At 38.5% G+C, this 15,954-nt stretch overlaps 1 protein-coding gene across 3 annotated transcripts in view; it reads left to right on the forward strand.

Annotated features, from left to right (window-relative positions):
• DOCK10 (dedicator of cytokinesis 10) overlaps window positions 1–15,954 on the forward strand; it is a 133,058-nt gene that overhangs the window by 52,301 nt on the left and 64,803 nt on the right. For all 3 annotated transcript variants that reach the window (XM_030455934.1, XM_030455932.1, XM_030455933.1), the window contains exons 4-11: window positions 4,392–4,474; window positions 7,548–7,620; window positions 7,946–8,077; window positions 8,331–8,465; window positions 11,930–12,113; window positions 13,665–13,750; window positions 14,181–14,264; window positions 15,363–15,518. In XM_030455934.1, coding sequence (XP_030311794.1) covers window positions 4,392–4,474; window positions 7,548–7,620; window positions 7,946–8,077; window positions 8,331–8,465; window positions 11,930–12,113; window positions 13,665–13,750; window positions 14,181–14,264; window positions 15,363–15,518 — 933 coding nt within the window. The remainder of the gene's footprint in view (window positions 1–4,391; window positions 4,475–7,547; window positions 7,621–7,945; window positions 8,078–8,330; window positions 8,466–11,929; window positions 12,114–13,664; window positions 13,751–14,180; window positions 14,265–15,362; window positions 15,519–15,954) is intronic.

Below are 15,954 nucleotides of genomic sequence, written 5' to 3' on the forward strand. Positions count from 1 at the left end.
GATTGTAATGAACATCTTTTTTCTTTTAATATTGGTTAGGTGATTTGAATCAGGTTTGAATTTCAGGTGGCCAGAAAGTGCAGAGTTTAAACAGCATATATTCAGGTGCCTCTTCTCAATGTTTGAGAAAATTACAAATGCTTTGAATCAGCTTCTCATTTGACTGTTTTCCAGCAGCATTCCCTCTCACTACTAGTCCATCAATATTGATGTCAATATTTTTACACCAATGCTTATGTTTGGTGATTGCAGTGCACTTTGCACTTGAAAATATTGTTATTTTTCAGAAAAATAACTATTTCACATGTTTTTAGACTGGTAGAGTTATTACAAGCAATTTTTCCTCTTCAGAGGTGTATATTATATCTCTCTGAGAAGAAGCCACACTGTGAAGGGTGTGTAGGGGGTTCTGTTGTCAGTACTTAGTCTCTTCTACCTTCCTGGTAGAAAGTCATGCCAAGTTCTTCCATGGCAGAGCCCCACTGGGAGCAATTAATTGCTCTACCTTCAAAAAAACCACTATAGTTCTATTGTTTCCATACATGATCTTGGATCCTGAAAGATTGTTTTTCCTGTTACTTCAGCAGTATTTCAGGTTGTCACTGGTTTTATCACTCTGAAGGAAAATGGAGGTGTTGGCTGCACATTCCAAAGGAATTTACTTTGGATGGATCCCTGAAACTTTCCCATCTTTCACTAGAGATGCAAAGTATAGCTCAGCATTTGCATTAGCAAAACAGATTTATCAAATCACATTTTCAACCAGTTTCTCTAAAGAATTTCATTCCAGTCACTTATAATTAACCTGTAATGTGTGTGTCCTGTGCCTTTTTTTTTCCAGTTTAGGATGAATTACTTTTTTTACTTTGGGATACTTCATATGCAGTATAGCTGCAAGATAATTTGTAAAGAAAAGGCAGTTGCCAGCAAACATAGAGAACAGAAAAAAGAAAATCCAAGATTAGGTAGAAACAAAGCTGTTGAATTGTTTGCAACATGACAAATTTTACAGGGTTGGTCCTGTTTCTCTCCAACAGGTCTAGAAAGAGTAGAAACAACTTGCTGGCTCACATTGCCTGAACCTTGCTGTTTTTCTTAAATCTGACAGTAGGGTTAAAAGATAACATAGCTTGTGGAATTATCTACTTTCCCAGAAGGCTCACTGCCCTTTCAGCACTTCAGGGTCTGCTTTTTGTATTAAGGTTCCAGAAGTTGCAAGACAAGCACTGTGCTCATGGCTTTAGGTCTAAAAATGGAACGTAGTCCAGTGTCTGGGAATCATTAGAGCTGAGTACTCCAAGAGGATACTGATGACAGCCTGGCAAAATACATACTGAGCACACCTATTAGCTTGCTCTGCAATACTGGTGAGACAAAGGGAGGGGAGAGAGGATAAAGCAGTGGAAAAAAACCACTACTACAGAACTAAGCCTGTGAATGAAATAGTAGCAGGGAGAGGACCTACTTTTAAAGTAATAATGCAGATGTTTCATTTTGCTACAAAGCCAAAAGCTATATATAAAAAATAGATTACACTCCAGGAAGATGGTTTCTAGTCCAAAATGAAGTAAAATTAATTCAAGGGGCCGTGAAGACCCGTGATTGTATTCCACTGCAGCAGTGGCACCAAAATCTATGACCCAGCAGCAGCCTGCTGTGTCCCAGGCTGGTGTGCAGCACTTCTGGGGACATGTGCAGAAGTGCAGTCTGTGACATTCACGTCCCTTCTGGAGCTCTGAAAAAGCCAACACTTAGTGAAGGAGTTCTCTCTCTCTTCAAATATACCATGGCACCATGAACAGTGAAGGCACCCATCTTGTGCATCCTGTGCTATCTTTTTGTCAGCTGGGCTTGTTACAGCCCAGGATCAAATGCCTAATTCCTGCTCAGACTGTTGATGAAGGTAAAGAAAGGCAATGAACAGCTTCATCTCACTGAATCCCTCTGGTGGTCCCCATAAGTGGTAAGAGCTGCCTCTGACCATCAATGTACATGTTTCACTACCTCAGTAACTTAGCAAATTTCAGCCTGCTCTCTGTGTTATTCACAACTGTTGTTTTGAACACATCAGCCTATAATGTTTGTAATAAAAGCCTGCCTTGAGAATTCTCTGTGGGTTTTAATTGCATCTGTTAAGCAGAATACTTAGTAATGGAAGTACCACAGGGAAAAAGTGGTCCTTCTGTGAAAGGTTTAGTTGGTTTACATTTGCCAAAAAGAAAGCAAGTGAAGTGTGAATTGGAGGGTCTGTGCTCATCCTCACAACAGTCAATGAATAAGCTTTGCATTGGCTCAGGTTTAACAGGGTATATTTTGTATAGCCTGAACAAACATTTAGGTTCTAACAAGTACAAGTGTTACCAAGTCATTTTATGAAGATTTACACAACAGAAAGGTGGGGGGATTTAGGCTGGTTTTGTTTGTTTGGGATTTTTTTGTGTTTATTTTTGGTTTTCTCTCTCTATTGAAAGGCAAGGTGTGATCAGCGTTGAAGTGGTGTAGGAACCCAGCTTTCTGGGGTGGGCTTTGGACCTGACACTGCGAGGTGCAGAGTCAGTCAGTTGTAATGCTGTAGTATGGTGATATATTGTGATTATTTTATCTTGTCTAATGGTCACACTTGGTTTTCTATCCTGTAAGACAGTGAGGGTTTATGGCAGACCATGAAGCAGATGCAGGATCCACATGGAATGCTGTTCACTACAGCTGCCTTTGGTCTGAATGGTTCAGCTTGGTGTTGGGCTGGGAGAGGATTGCCTAGAAGGAAAGCTCCCTTCCCTGCTGCCTTTTCCATAGTCTAAACCCAACACAGCTGTCACAGGATCCTCTGACCGCACCCAGGATGACTTCCTAAACAAGTTTGTGGCTACGTACTCTGCATGTTTTCTACAAGATTTAGAAGGAGCAACAGCAGTTACTCAGCAGTGCTGAGGAGTTTATGAGGCACCACCTCTACGTTTTCAGCCAGGCTCGGTTTTTGCTCCAGCAGCAGCCTGGTAATCATCCCTCTGTGTCCCTCAGAGGCAGAGATCACTGTGCAGGCAATGACTCCTCGGAGAGCTTCAGGAGAGGTTGGCAAGGAAGAGAGGTTGAAAATTGAAAGATTACTAATTTAGCTTGTCCCTTTGTTGCCTTTTATTCTGCTTTCCCTGTGTAGCTTTTGGTATTTAAATATCTTTGATCTCTCCTTTATTCCATTATCTTTGCCTCGTGGAGTGTCATCCTTCCCTTACCCTTCTGTGAGAACATCTTTCCTCTTCCCAACCCAGAGTCCTTCCTTCCCATGCTCATGCTTCTTTGTCTACTGTAGATCTCCACCATTTTCTTTCCTTATGTGCTTCCTATGGTCTTGGACAGCAGGTTCTACTGATAGGCTTTAGGCTTGATACCTCTATTTCTTCCTGTGGGCTGGTGCAAGTGTTCATGTGGAATGTGGAAAGAAAATAATACAATTGTGGGGTAAATTTTTAGCATACTCTACCACTACTGGTTTGCATTTTACACTCTTGTGTCCTCTTACACATTTCTAACAAGAATCCCTGGAAATTATAATGTGTTGTTTTTCAGGTTGTAGATGTTGAACTTATAACTGTACCTCTTTCACATATGTTGTTGCCTTTAATTATGTCATGTTATATTTAATTGCATTGGTTAAAGTTCTGCACCAAGTAAACCCCACACTTATTCTGGTCTACTTGGCAGCATAGCAAAGGCTTTCTCTGTGGTCTTTGTTCAGGTCTGGTCCCCTTGTTTAAAGAAGATGGATATATTAGGAACAGTTTCAAAAAAATGACTGCAAAACTAGCAAGAAGGTTTTTTTGGAAAGCAAAACTACAAGGAGCTTGAGATGACCAAGCAAATGTAGTGTGGAAGGGGGAATGAGACTGTTGTGGGAAGTGATAGTCCTAGTAATATCTACCTGAATGTTATTAAGAAGTTAAAGGTCAGTCCTTAAAGGCAGAACATGAAGTAGAGGACTTGTGTTCTAACAAGGAGGGATAAAAGAGTAGAGCAAATTCATTTGCAGTGGAAGGCTAAGGTAATAGAACACAGTGGGAACAAAAAATAGCTAATTAATGTCCATGGGGAAAGTCAGACCTACACTAGGTCTTTTGGGGCAGTAGTGATAGAATTTAATGATTCTTCTGACAGATTAGATGGGAATCATTAAAGCGTGTTGGATTGCTATCAACCCTCTCTTCCACCTTGTATGATTCAGTGCAGTTGGTTTGAAAGGGAAATTGTGCTTTAAAATGTGGAAACGTATGAGTGGCTTTCTTTAAGGTCTGTGTACCCAGCTATGGAAAAGATGTTCTTCAGCACAGAGTTCCCTAGTCTTCCCGAGTCTGAATAGTTGTAGTAATTCTGTTGTTTGTGTTTTTTCTCTTTAGGCTTGTAAATACTACAATTCCCAGTGGCATGTTGTGACCTACAAATATGAACAGTATTCAGAAGACTTTCGACACTTGCCACAGTAAGACATAGCATAAGATCTTCCTTTTATTTTTTTCTAATTAGGTTTGTCTCGTTTTGCTGAGCTTCGTCCGGATTTGCACTTTCCTTTGTCTTAAATGCTCTGCTTGTTTTACTGTATTTATAGTGCCTTGCATTTTTAAAAAGGGGAAGAAAAGGTCCTTTAACAAAAGTTCAAGACTCTGCAGAATTCAGTAGTATCAACAAACCCTATTAATGCTGATTCAAACCCTTAGAAGCGTTTTTGCATATTCAGAGCACAGTTGATACAGGAAAGCTGGCTTTCCTTTTTCCTTAATAATGCATAAATGTCACTCACTCTGACTGGGATTAATTCTCCTTTTTGTTACCCTGTGTAACAGTGGAGTAGGATTTCACTGAGTGTGTTTTAGCTACACTGTACAGAAGAGCTGTGTGCAAGGTGTACAGGACATGCTGGTGCAGCTGGCTGGGTAAGCAGGCATCCTTCTCTGCTTGGAGGCAGTAAAATCTGTGTACAAGTGCTAGGAGGAGAACGAAAAAGTCCCTGCTGAGTGGAAAGAAATTAAGAATTTGGTGCTCTTTCCTTCACATGTGAGTTTCCACCCATATTCCTGTTTCTGGTTTGTAGCCTGTGGCCTGGGGACTGTTTTAAGTACTAGTTAATCAAATCATTGAATGCCCAAACAAGCTGTGTTACTGCCTCCTTTCCTGGAGTCTGAGACATTACAACTGTGGTACTGGATGAAAAAGGTTGTTATATGCACGTAAAGCATCAGTGGGTGCTCCAGTCTTGGCTTGGGAACTAGTACTAACTAAACATAATGTTGCAGGAATCAATGAACTGAATCTTATGCTCCCTTTAGATATGCTGTGCTGCAAGCCTTCCCTGAGGTCTGCAGTCTCTTGAATGTTGGTGGCTTTACACAGTGAAAATGGTAGTACAAAAAGCATTTAAAAACAGTTCTACTCATGAGCAATTAGAAACATAGAATCATAGAATCGACTGGGTTGGAAGGGACCTCAGAGATCATCAAGTCCAACCCTTGATCCACTCCCCCCGTGGTTCCCAGCCCATGGCACTCAGTGCCACATCCAGGCTCTTTGGAAAGATCTCCAGACATGGAGAATCCACTACTTCCCTGGGCAGCCCATTCCAATGCCTGATCACCCTCTCCAGAAAGAAATTCTTTCTCATCTCCAACCTAAACCTCCCCTGGCACAACTTGAGACCCTGCCCTCTTGTCTTGCTGAGAGTTGCCTGGGAAAAGAGCCCAACCCCCCCTGGCTCCAACCTCCTTTCAGGGAGTTGCAGAGAGTGATGAGGTCTCCCCTGAGCCTCCTCTTCTCCAGGCTGAACACCCCCAGCTTCCTCAGCCTCTCCTCATAGGGTCTGTGCTCGAGTCCCTTCACCAGCCCAGTTGCCTCCTTTGGACCTGCTCCAGCACCTCAATCTCCTTCCTGAGCTGAGGGGCCCAGAACTGGACACAGGACTCAAGCTGTGGCCTCACCAGGGCTGAGTACAGGGGCAGAATCCCTTCCCTGGACCTGTATAATGAATAATCCAGTGAGGTTTTTGTCTGAAGCCTTGAATGGTGTGGGGACTTTTGTAAAAAATGGGATTTGGCTTGAGATTTTGTAGGAGGGAAGTGCTTGTGTAGGAATTTTTAACATCTGCCCTTGTCCCTTGCCTTTGAAAACCTGCAGTGGATTTCCATCACAAATTCATTGAATATTAATGCTTTTACAGATGTCAGGAGATGGCAGATGTTCCTTTTATTCAAAATATCGATCAGATGTGTACATTAAATAAGCACCAAAGCCCATAACATACCAAAACAGAGAATAAAGCACTCCTGTGTTCTATGTGCACTTGGTTCTGCTCTCCTGAAATGCTGACTTCAGTTGTAGATATTCACATCAAGAGAACATAGGCTTTGAAATGGAAAAACTGAAGAAGAGATCAGAAGGTTAGGATAGCTCAGTAATGTTCCTAATCTGTAATTTTTGCATGAAGGAACAGAAAATGAAAAGGTTACAAGTTACCAATTTGGGGTTTTTTTTCTCTTTTCCCTTTTTCTTTCTTTTTGATTTTTATATATATATCAGTGAAATTTAATGTTATCTGCTAGTTTGCTAAATTGAGAGAGGAAACAAGCTTAGGAGTGTGAGTTTCCTCAGCTTCTGACTTTTTTTCCTTGCACAGAAGAGAGAAGTGTTGCAGTGTTTCCCTTCTCAGGCTGGGCGAGTGAAAGGAAGTTCTGGAGAATTCAGCCTTCCTGATAAATGATGGCTTTTATCATGACAACTTTTGTAGGTTTTGCAAATGATAACTGAAGTTTTTCCAGATGAGATTGATAATTGTCAGGAATTTAAAAAAAAACACTAGTCATTTCTCAGGCCACAGAAAAATATGAAGTTTTTTCCTCCATTTAAAAATTTCTTTTCTCAGGTGTATTTAGCTCTTCTTTATGATTTAATTCTACAACATATGAGGTACTCTCAGCTTAGGTAACTACTATTTACATGCTTAGTCTTAAGCAAATTTGTAGGTACTTCCATATTCAGTCTTTATTTTCATTTTACAGTATGAGAATTTTAAATGACAGCACATCTAAAAAACACCTGTTTATTTTTGAAAATTCCTTTGACTGTAGTTATCATATTGAATAGTAAAAAAATCTTTTGGAATATTGAAGGAATATAGAAACTTTAAGATGAATGTTTTAAAATTGTTCTTTATTAGAAAAAGCTATTTAAGAGTTTGTTCTCATTTGACAAGCCCTAAATAGGGTATGTCTTTGGAAATGGTTTGGGATTTGTTGCTTATTGTGGTGGTATAACAGTGGAGAGAATAAGAAGTGGTATTTCGTTGTATAGAACTATTGCAGTTCAGTAGTTTTAAAAGTTGACATCTGGCTTAAGAAAAGAAAAAAAGCTGTGTTTGAAACTGCAGTGTTTTGTAAAGGAGATAATAAGATCTCAGCAATAGTTATGCTGAAAATTTCATGGGGTCTCAGGGGTGTTGTATTCCTGAAATAGGTAAAAGATGATTTTGAAAAATAAAATTCAAGACTTTTTTCTTCCCTTCCCAGAAATGAATGTAGAGCAGAGAAACTGCCATCACATTGCTTTGAAATTGATCATGAAGATGTGGATAAGGATGAAGTATGTACTCTGTCTTTTGGTGGCTTTTCTTTCCTTTTTTGTTTTTCCCTCGGAAGAGTTATTTGTTGTTTTAATATCAAATAAAGGATTATAATGGAGGCTCATTCCCTGTTATAAAATATTTGCTATTTTAAAGAACCATGAAGTTAGTGGAAGAGTTGTGTCTATTATGTCATCCTATGCACAGCAGATGTATTAATACCATTTTATTTTAAAAGGAAAGAGAATTATTATTTGTTAAGCTGATATTGATCCATTACACTTTTCCTTCATCTTAGAATTCAAAAACCAAATCCATGCAATGTCAATCATGTCTTTCATACAGGATACAACATCACACTCCTCTTCAAAAGGTGGTGGTGGTGGAGGAGGAGGATTAGGAGCAGGAGTTTACAAGTCTGGATGGCTTTATAAAGGGAATTTCAACAGCACTGTAAACAATAGCATTACTGTTCGGGTAAGGGGACAGCATTCTTCCTTTTTTATTCCATTTGAATTTATACCCCCCCATTTGCCATTGTCATTTAGCTGTTCAAATCTCAGGCTTGATTCCATTGCTTTAAATGATAGTAAAGTCATATTGCATTTGTCTGCAAAGTAGTGCTGTTCAAGTGCAATCAAGAGCTGCCTGTTGTTTAAACCCTGTGAATAAAGTCTGAGTGAAAATAACTTGTCATTCAACACTTTTCATTCTTCTTTTCCCACTTTAGTCATTCAAAAAGCGGTACTTCCAGCTGACACAGTTGTCAGATAATTCATATATTATGAATTTTTACAAAGATGAAAAGATATCAAAGGAGCCAAAGGGATGTATTTTCTTGGATTCTTGCACAGGAGTTGTACAGGTAATTTTCAGTTTATTTCATTGCACTGTTTGGGTGTAACATAAGTCCAAAAAGGCAAGCAGAAGTGCACATGCTTCTGTGCAGTGGCAGTCTTAGCAATTTCATTAAATGAAAATACTTTTAAATTGGTGCATGTGCTCAGACTGATAGGTTACAAAAAACATAGTTGAATTTGGTAGCAAACAGTGCATATCCTCTTGGCCTATGGCACACATGAGAAAAAATATCCTAAAGTAGTTCTTTTCACTGCAATTTTCTTCGCTTTTCCCTTATGCTCATTAAGAGCATTCTTGCTTTTTGTGGGTTAAAAAGCCTCAGGTTACAGATCATTGGCTGCTGGGCAAGTGGTAAATTATTCCTGTATCCTGAGCCTCTTTGAAGATCATCACTTTTGGAGGTGATACACTCTTATTGGCAGGAGGTAGGACAGAGGCTTGTTTATTGTGACTTGGGAAAATAAATAGCCAGGAATGTCTGACTATTGTTTTGTTCCTCCTAAGACTGAGTTCTCCTGCAGACTATCATTCCTGCACCCAGCTCTGTAGGGAATGTGTTTTTCCCTTGTGTAGCTCAAAAGAGTGGGGGTTTTTATTGTGTTTTGGTTTGGTTTTGTGATTGTTCTTTGATTGTCATTTAGAATGGGCTGTAGAGATGTATGAGCTGTTTTCACTAGCAGGAAGTGAGAGCCTTGGCCAATGGGGTAATAGGGCACATCCCATCAGCTGTCAAAATCTGTGATGAATCATAGGACTGAGCACCAAAATCTGGCTTAGAGTTGCCTAAAAAAGGGAGACCATAGAATACAGATGAAGAATTGGGTAAACCAAAAGATGTAGAGGAAAACTGTGATGTGAAAGTTCTGGTTTGTTGAGTTTTAATACCACCATATTATAAATATATCGTTTAACTCCCTATGAATGACTTTGAGTTCCTGTTGGATAGAGTTTGAATATCTAAATTGTAGTTAAATTTTTGAGAAATCATCTCCAGAGAAAATATAAGATACTTCAAAGACAATTCTGTTACTTTGGAAGAATGACCCTGCAGGCATTAGACTTAGCCTGGTGTTTCATTTATAGCTCATCTGGAGTTTCTTTTTGAATCTGGTATTAATTTCTTTTGGTAAAAATTTTACACTTGAAATTAAGTGTTGAAGGTGACCAGACAACCTCAAGATCCATGGAAATTATGGAAGGACCTACAGAGAATTGGTACCTTTTTTTTTTTTTTCCATATTAATTGATCAGGAAGACAAGTTATCATTAGATTTTAAACAAAGCCTTGGCTATAGATCTCATCTGTTTGACAGAAGTCTGACACACAGATGGAAGAGTAGATATTGAAGTTTTCCTGCCCTCAGGTTCTCAAGATTCAGCATGCAAGATGTATTGCTCTATCAGATAATGTCTAACAGGGTTACAGAACCTGATTTAAAGATCTTGGCCATACCTGTAGGGAGGGAAGTACATAATTTAGACAAGAAATTCATTAATTTTAATGCTCTGTGTATTTTCTGAAGATAAATTGAAACAGTATTTTCTTCATAGATTGTGCATAAATCTGTATACATAATCCACCTATACATATAACCAATCTTTAAAAGTTTGGAACAGCCACTCCCTAAGATTCTTGGCATTGTTTTGTTCAGCTTCCAGGCCTTGGATAAGCCCCTCATGTTACATCAGTTAAAACATGTTTCAGTCCTTGTTTTCTATTAATACAAATGCGTAATGATTGGAGGGTTAAAGTGGTTTCTGAATCAAGAAAACCACTGGGAAACTTGAGAACTAGTTGCTACAAAACACAGCCCTATTCTTACCCTGTCTGGGGTGAACTAAAACTTGTATCCCTGAAAGAATGTTCACCTCAATAATGTACTTGAGAGGAAATCTGTTTCCTACCAAGAGAATTTCCAGTAGCAGGACTAAAAACCAACATGCACACATGCACATACAGACACACAGTCCCAAGTCAGTTTTAAAAGCCAAGATTTGACTGACTCTGTTGACCCAAGCAGCTCCAGAAAAAGTTGTTCAGTCTTATCTGATTCCTGAACTAGGTCATGGCATGTAATACAAGGACTGGAGCAAGTGATTAAGAACATATTGAGTAGGAATTTTCTAAACCATCTCCGTTCCTGGAAAAAAAAAAAAAAAAAAAAAACCGTTCATGGAACTTTATTCTCAGTGTCTTTGGGTTCTTGGTCTCCTTCTCTGCTAATTAGGATCAGATTTTGCCTCTGTTTCTCTTAAATAAAAATATTAATATCGTCTCACCATCTGGCTTAGAAACTATGCTTAGTGACTTGTTGATATAGAACTGTACTGAGAAATCATCATATTCTGTAGTACTACAGGATACCATTGTCATCTTATTTAAGACTTTTAATTAAGAAAAATAAAACAAAGTGAAATGGCCATTTATGAGATGAATGAGTTGGTTTTTGTTTGTCAGCATCACTCTAAGATTAGATGTGTCAACCAAATTATGCCAGTTTTCTAGAATGTTGAAAATGAAATGGTGGCCCTGATGTCCCTTGTCAGCATTCATAAAATGTAAATGAAGCAATGGGGGTTGGGTATGTCAGTGTTCTTGAGTATTGGAGCAACAAGGAGAGGCAATTGATGCAACTTCTTCTGTAAGGCCAAGAAATAAATGCCTCACTAATTTGATAAATAAGAAGGAAGAACGTTATCATAAATCAGTTCTCTGTGTTTAATTTTCCTGAGCTGTTTCAGTAACTTACCACCTGTTAATCTCTGCGACAAAAATTGATGGATTAAGCACCTATCAGAGATAAAACCTGGTGATGCAGAACAGATTTTAGAACTCAGCCTGTTGCCAGCATATTGGGCGTTGGGTCTTATTGTATTCCTGAAAAGGGTAGCATTGAACAGCACTATGCCTCACCTTTTGCCTCCTGCAAAACATTGTTGAAATTGTCTTGAAGTTGTTTTTAAAACCCTTTTAACAAAGGCAGGAGTGGGAAGGACCCATTGTAATATTTTCACATGAAGGGATTTGTCCTGTTGCAATTTCCTGCAGAGATTTGCTGGTTAATCTCTATTCTGAAGTCAGACTCGTATCATCCACAATTTCTCAAAAAATATAAAAACAATGAAATTGTGTAGCAACATTCTTATCCTAACCACAGTGTTTCTTATCTTCATGAGACACTCAGAAATTGTTACCTTTATCTAACTTGTTAGCAGCTACATATATATACAGCATTTTGAAACAGAAGATTTTATAGATTGTTCACAATGTATGAGGACCCAACAATAAATTGACATGAATTTGCATAGATATCATACTACCTGGATTTCCCTTAACCCTACTGACTTTTGCCTGAATGTTATTTTTAAGAAGTGGACCTATACAAATCCATTTTATGGATGTCTTTTTTGGTACCTTTTAATAATTAGTTCTAGTGCTTATTTTTATTTTTCCTTTTATTTCAACAGAATAACAGGCTTAGGAAACATGCCTTTGAGCTGAAAATGAATGACCTCACATACTTCGTGCTGGCAGCTGAAAATGAGCAGGATATGGATGACTGGATTTTCACTCTCAACAAAATCCTGCAAATAAATCCAGAGGGAACCATTCAGGAGAGGAAAAGTGCAGATCTCACTGATCTGAAACTTGGTAAGGGTGAAGAGTCTCTTGCGTTGTTTTATGGCTTTCTTTAATGCAAAAAATTGAACCTTCAGAGATCACTATTGAATAATTTTTACTGCCTGAGTCTCTAAAGGATTCTGCACCTATTGATTCCTGAGGAAGCAGCATCAGACTTTTGGCAATCCCAGATCATTTTCCATAGGCTGTGAGAGAGGCAGAGCTGCTCTCTACAAAGTCAGCAAGAGGAACATGGCTCTGCTTTGCAGAAGCTGCTCTTTTCAAAACATAGTCCTCTCTTTCAATGAATTTGCTACTAATTTATGTTCTACTGTTTCTGGAGTCTGAAGGCTGGAGTTTTGTGCTGGAGAGAAATTAGATCAGTTCTTTTTCCATTGCTTTGTTTTCTTTAAAAATCTGGAGCTGATAATTAAAAAAATAAAGAAAGAATCCCAGTTGTGGTATATTGCTCTTTTCCTGGAAGCTTATTGATTTTGATTTCTTGTTTTTATGAGTTTGAGCATTAATGTGCTTTCACTGTGGAAGAAGGACTTGGATCTCTGCTACACTGCACTTCTCATGTGACAGTAACTCATTTCTCCACATAATAAATCCATGTTCAGTTTGGATGAACCCCAGGAGTAATTCTAAGACTGGAAATGCTTGAAACCTTTTTATAGATTTGAACTGTTTGTGCTCTGAGCTGAGTCAAAGCTGCCCACGTACATCTGAATCTTGGGGAAGTTCAGAGCTAATTGCAGACTTGGTCTGGTGTTTATAACAAATTCTGATTTTGGAGGGAGAGAATAATCTTCATATAGCCAAAGATTATTTTCATAATTTATAGACACAGGAGACTTGCACCTCAGGATTAGAGAAGTACTTTTGAAAATCCCACCTGTAAGGGATATTAATGAAACAGGTAGAAATATGTACATAAAAGGTTAAAGACATAAGGCTAAAAGAAAACAAAGGTCTATACTGGTAAAAACAGATAACAACAACAGGAATGTGCTCTGGAATTTACTTGTCAAAAGGCGTGATGCTTTCTTGGCAGAAGAGCCCTGAATATCTCTAATGATTTATTTCATATTGGGCTGAATTACCTGGTGAAAGCAGAGCAGTGCCAGGGGAGGTAAGTAAAGCAGAGTGGTTGCTAAATAGTGCTGCTATAGATCCATAGGTTTGCAGTTCATAGACCCCAGACCACATCACTTCCCAAAGAGCAGGTAAGGTCCTGCCTGTTTCGCTGGAGACTCCCTTTACTGGGAGTCCTAAATCTTTCAGTTGCCATAACCAAGAAAGGTTATGTCAGGAGGAACCAAGAGAGCAAAGGAAGGTGTCTGGTGGCCTGGAGATGTCAGGTGTTTCACTGAGAAAAGTAGACCTCTTGTTTTGGAAATTTAAGCTACAATAAGTACCAATGGGAGATGAGGCTGAGGAGGACAGAGTTTCTCTTCCATTTGTTATTCTATAGATGCTAAAGGCAATAAAAACAAATAGCGTGAGGATAGATTTTCTTGTAATACAGTGGTAATACCAAGTATAATAAAAATATCTGCTTTTTTTTATCTTTTCAAGACCCTGCAGAAGTTGCAATGAATTATGATTGCTCTCAAGAGGAGACTGATTCTTCAGAGAACACCTTGCACCCAGACTTCGCAAAAGTAATGGATGTTATATTTATATTTACAAGCTTAGTAGAAAGTGCTACCTAGATGAAAAATGCCTGCCAAGAGATGCTCAAGTGGTTTTCTGTGTGGCTGTTTGTTTTTTTCCTCATCTTGGGAATTCCTGATGTGATTTTAGTCCACTCATCCACTGTTCTGACATCTTTGTCAGATGTAGGATTGTGTAGTAACATAGTTGAACGTGAATTACTTAATTGATCTATTTGGGGGTTCCTCTAAAAGTGCATTATAGCCTGAAAATTCCTGCTTTGCTAGTCCATAAGCTTCTAAGAGTGCTTTAAAGTTCTTTGGAATAACTACTGCAGATCTGAGAAGTGTTGGTACAAGAGAAACATTGATCATTGATTTAGAAGCCTATGGATTTCTGTCCTTGTGCAGAAAAGTAATTTATTATCTGTCACCACAGTACATAACAGAAACAGAAGAAACAGTGAAAGCCTCTCGAAATACCGAGCGACTGAATCTTTTCTCTCTGGATCCTGATATAGCAGTAAGTGATTTTGGTTGGGTTTTTTCAAGTTCTTAATAGTTTTAAAATACAGGTGGTGTGAGCTAATTGGGTTAGCTAAGCCACCAAAGTGGCCTGGAGTCCAACAAGCAACTGAGTATACCCAAGACTTCAGCTCTGAAGGGTGGGGGAAGCTGGTCTGCAGAGATTTATGAATGGGCTCTACCCATATCTGATCAAAGAATGGTTGAAGATGGACATGACCTATGGGGGTCATCTAGTCACTCTAGCTAAGCTTGGAATGATTAAAGCACACTGAAAATTCTGCACTACCAGAACCTTCTCTTGGACTGGAAATATTACAACAGTGTTTCTGTTGTTTATATTTCTTCAGTGTTCCTATTCCTTTACACTGAATTTGACTGCAAAAGCATGAATAGATCCAAAAAGTAGTGAGAAGGTGCAGCTGAAGATACACAATGCTGTCTGTGGGAATTAAAAGTGTAGCTGGAAATTTAGGAAGTGCAGGTTGCATTTCTTGTTTAGCAAGTGCAGCTTGCTGATAATTTAGTGACAGAGTTTGTGATTCAAAGAAAGTTCTTTGCACTGAATGCACATTTGTGGGTGATTTAACTGGAAACTTTAGTTAAAAAGAAGAGTTAAGTAAAATTGAAATCCATACCTATTCAATCTTGAACTCGTTGTCAATCAACTATAGCACCATTATTAAAAACATTAAGCAAACTGAAATAGTGGTGATGGATAAGGGAGGGGAAGGTCTGAAATATAATCCTAAAATGTGATGTTACAGTTTGAAAATATGAGGCTGATTAAACTAGATGAGGAAATTAAAAGCTAGAGTTTCAGAAGCAGTGAGCAAAGAAGAGAAAAAAAGTGTTTCTAAAATTATAGGAACCTTACTTGGGTGTAGGAAACTTACTTCTGGCATTATTGTCCTCGGGCAATCTTTTTGCTTTCCTTCCTAAAGTATAAATTAGGAATAGCACTCATTTACTATGGTAGTGATAGATATCAGCAGTGACTTTTTGAGGTTTCAGGTGATTAAGATCTCTAAAAGCTTGCTTAGCTTTGGAATGCCTTGTTTTTCCCATGTATAACAAATCTCTCAATTTATTTCAGTCAATGAATCCTCAGAAAAAGGAGTTTCCAGGGACAAACTCGGTGATCAAGCCATTTGAAGGAAAACCTGCAAAAAGGATCCTGATAACTTGCAAATCCCTCAGTTTGAATCTCCAGGCCTGTGTTACTGAAAATGAAAATGATCCTTCAACCAATGTGAGCTGTACTTATTTCCCTGCATTTTTTTTTTCTTTTTTCTTTCTCTTTGCTCTCTTTCTGTTCCTTTGTTACTTTGTAGGGCGAAGGTAAAAGGAAAGCTGTGCCATGCACACAAACTGCATTTAGTCTTCCTCTGTCCATCCCTTTGGATTGACTAGTGAAATTGATTACATTTCAATAAATCTTTTGAAACTGGTTGTTGGACAAACGAGACAATCTTGCTTGCTTTTGCTTTAGGAAGAAAGGGCAGGGAAAAGTGAGATGTAACTGTCAGTCCATAGCTTTTGTTTAGTTCTCCTCTGAAGCAGCAAAGATTTGAGGAATTACTGTCCTGGCAACTCAACGCTCATGTATTACATGTTATTTTTTGTTATTTTTCTTTATTTTTTTTACAGTGAGTGCATATTCAGCATGATGTAATCCATTTTTTTTG

This window comes from Calypte anna, chromosome 9 (assembly GCF_003957555.1).
Source record: "Calypte anna isolate BGI_N300 chromosome 9, bCalAnn1_v1.p, whole genome shotgun sequence".
Lineage (NCBI taxonomy): Eukaryota > Metazoa > Chordata > Aves > Apodiformes > Trochilidae > Calypte > Calypte anna.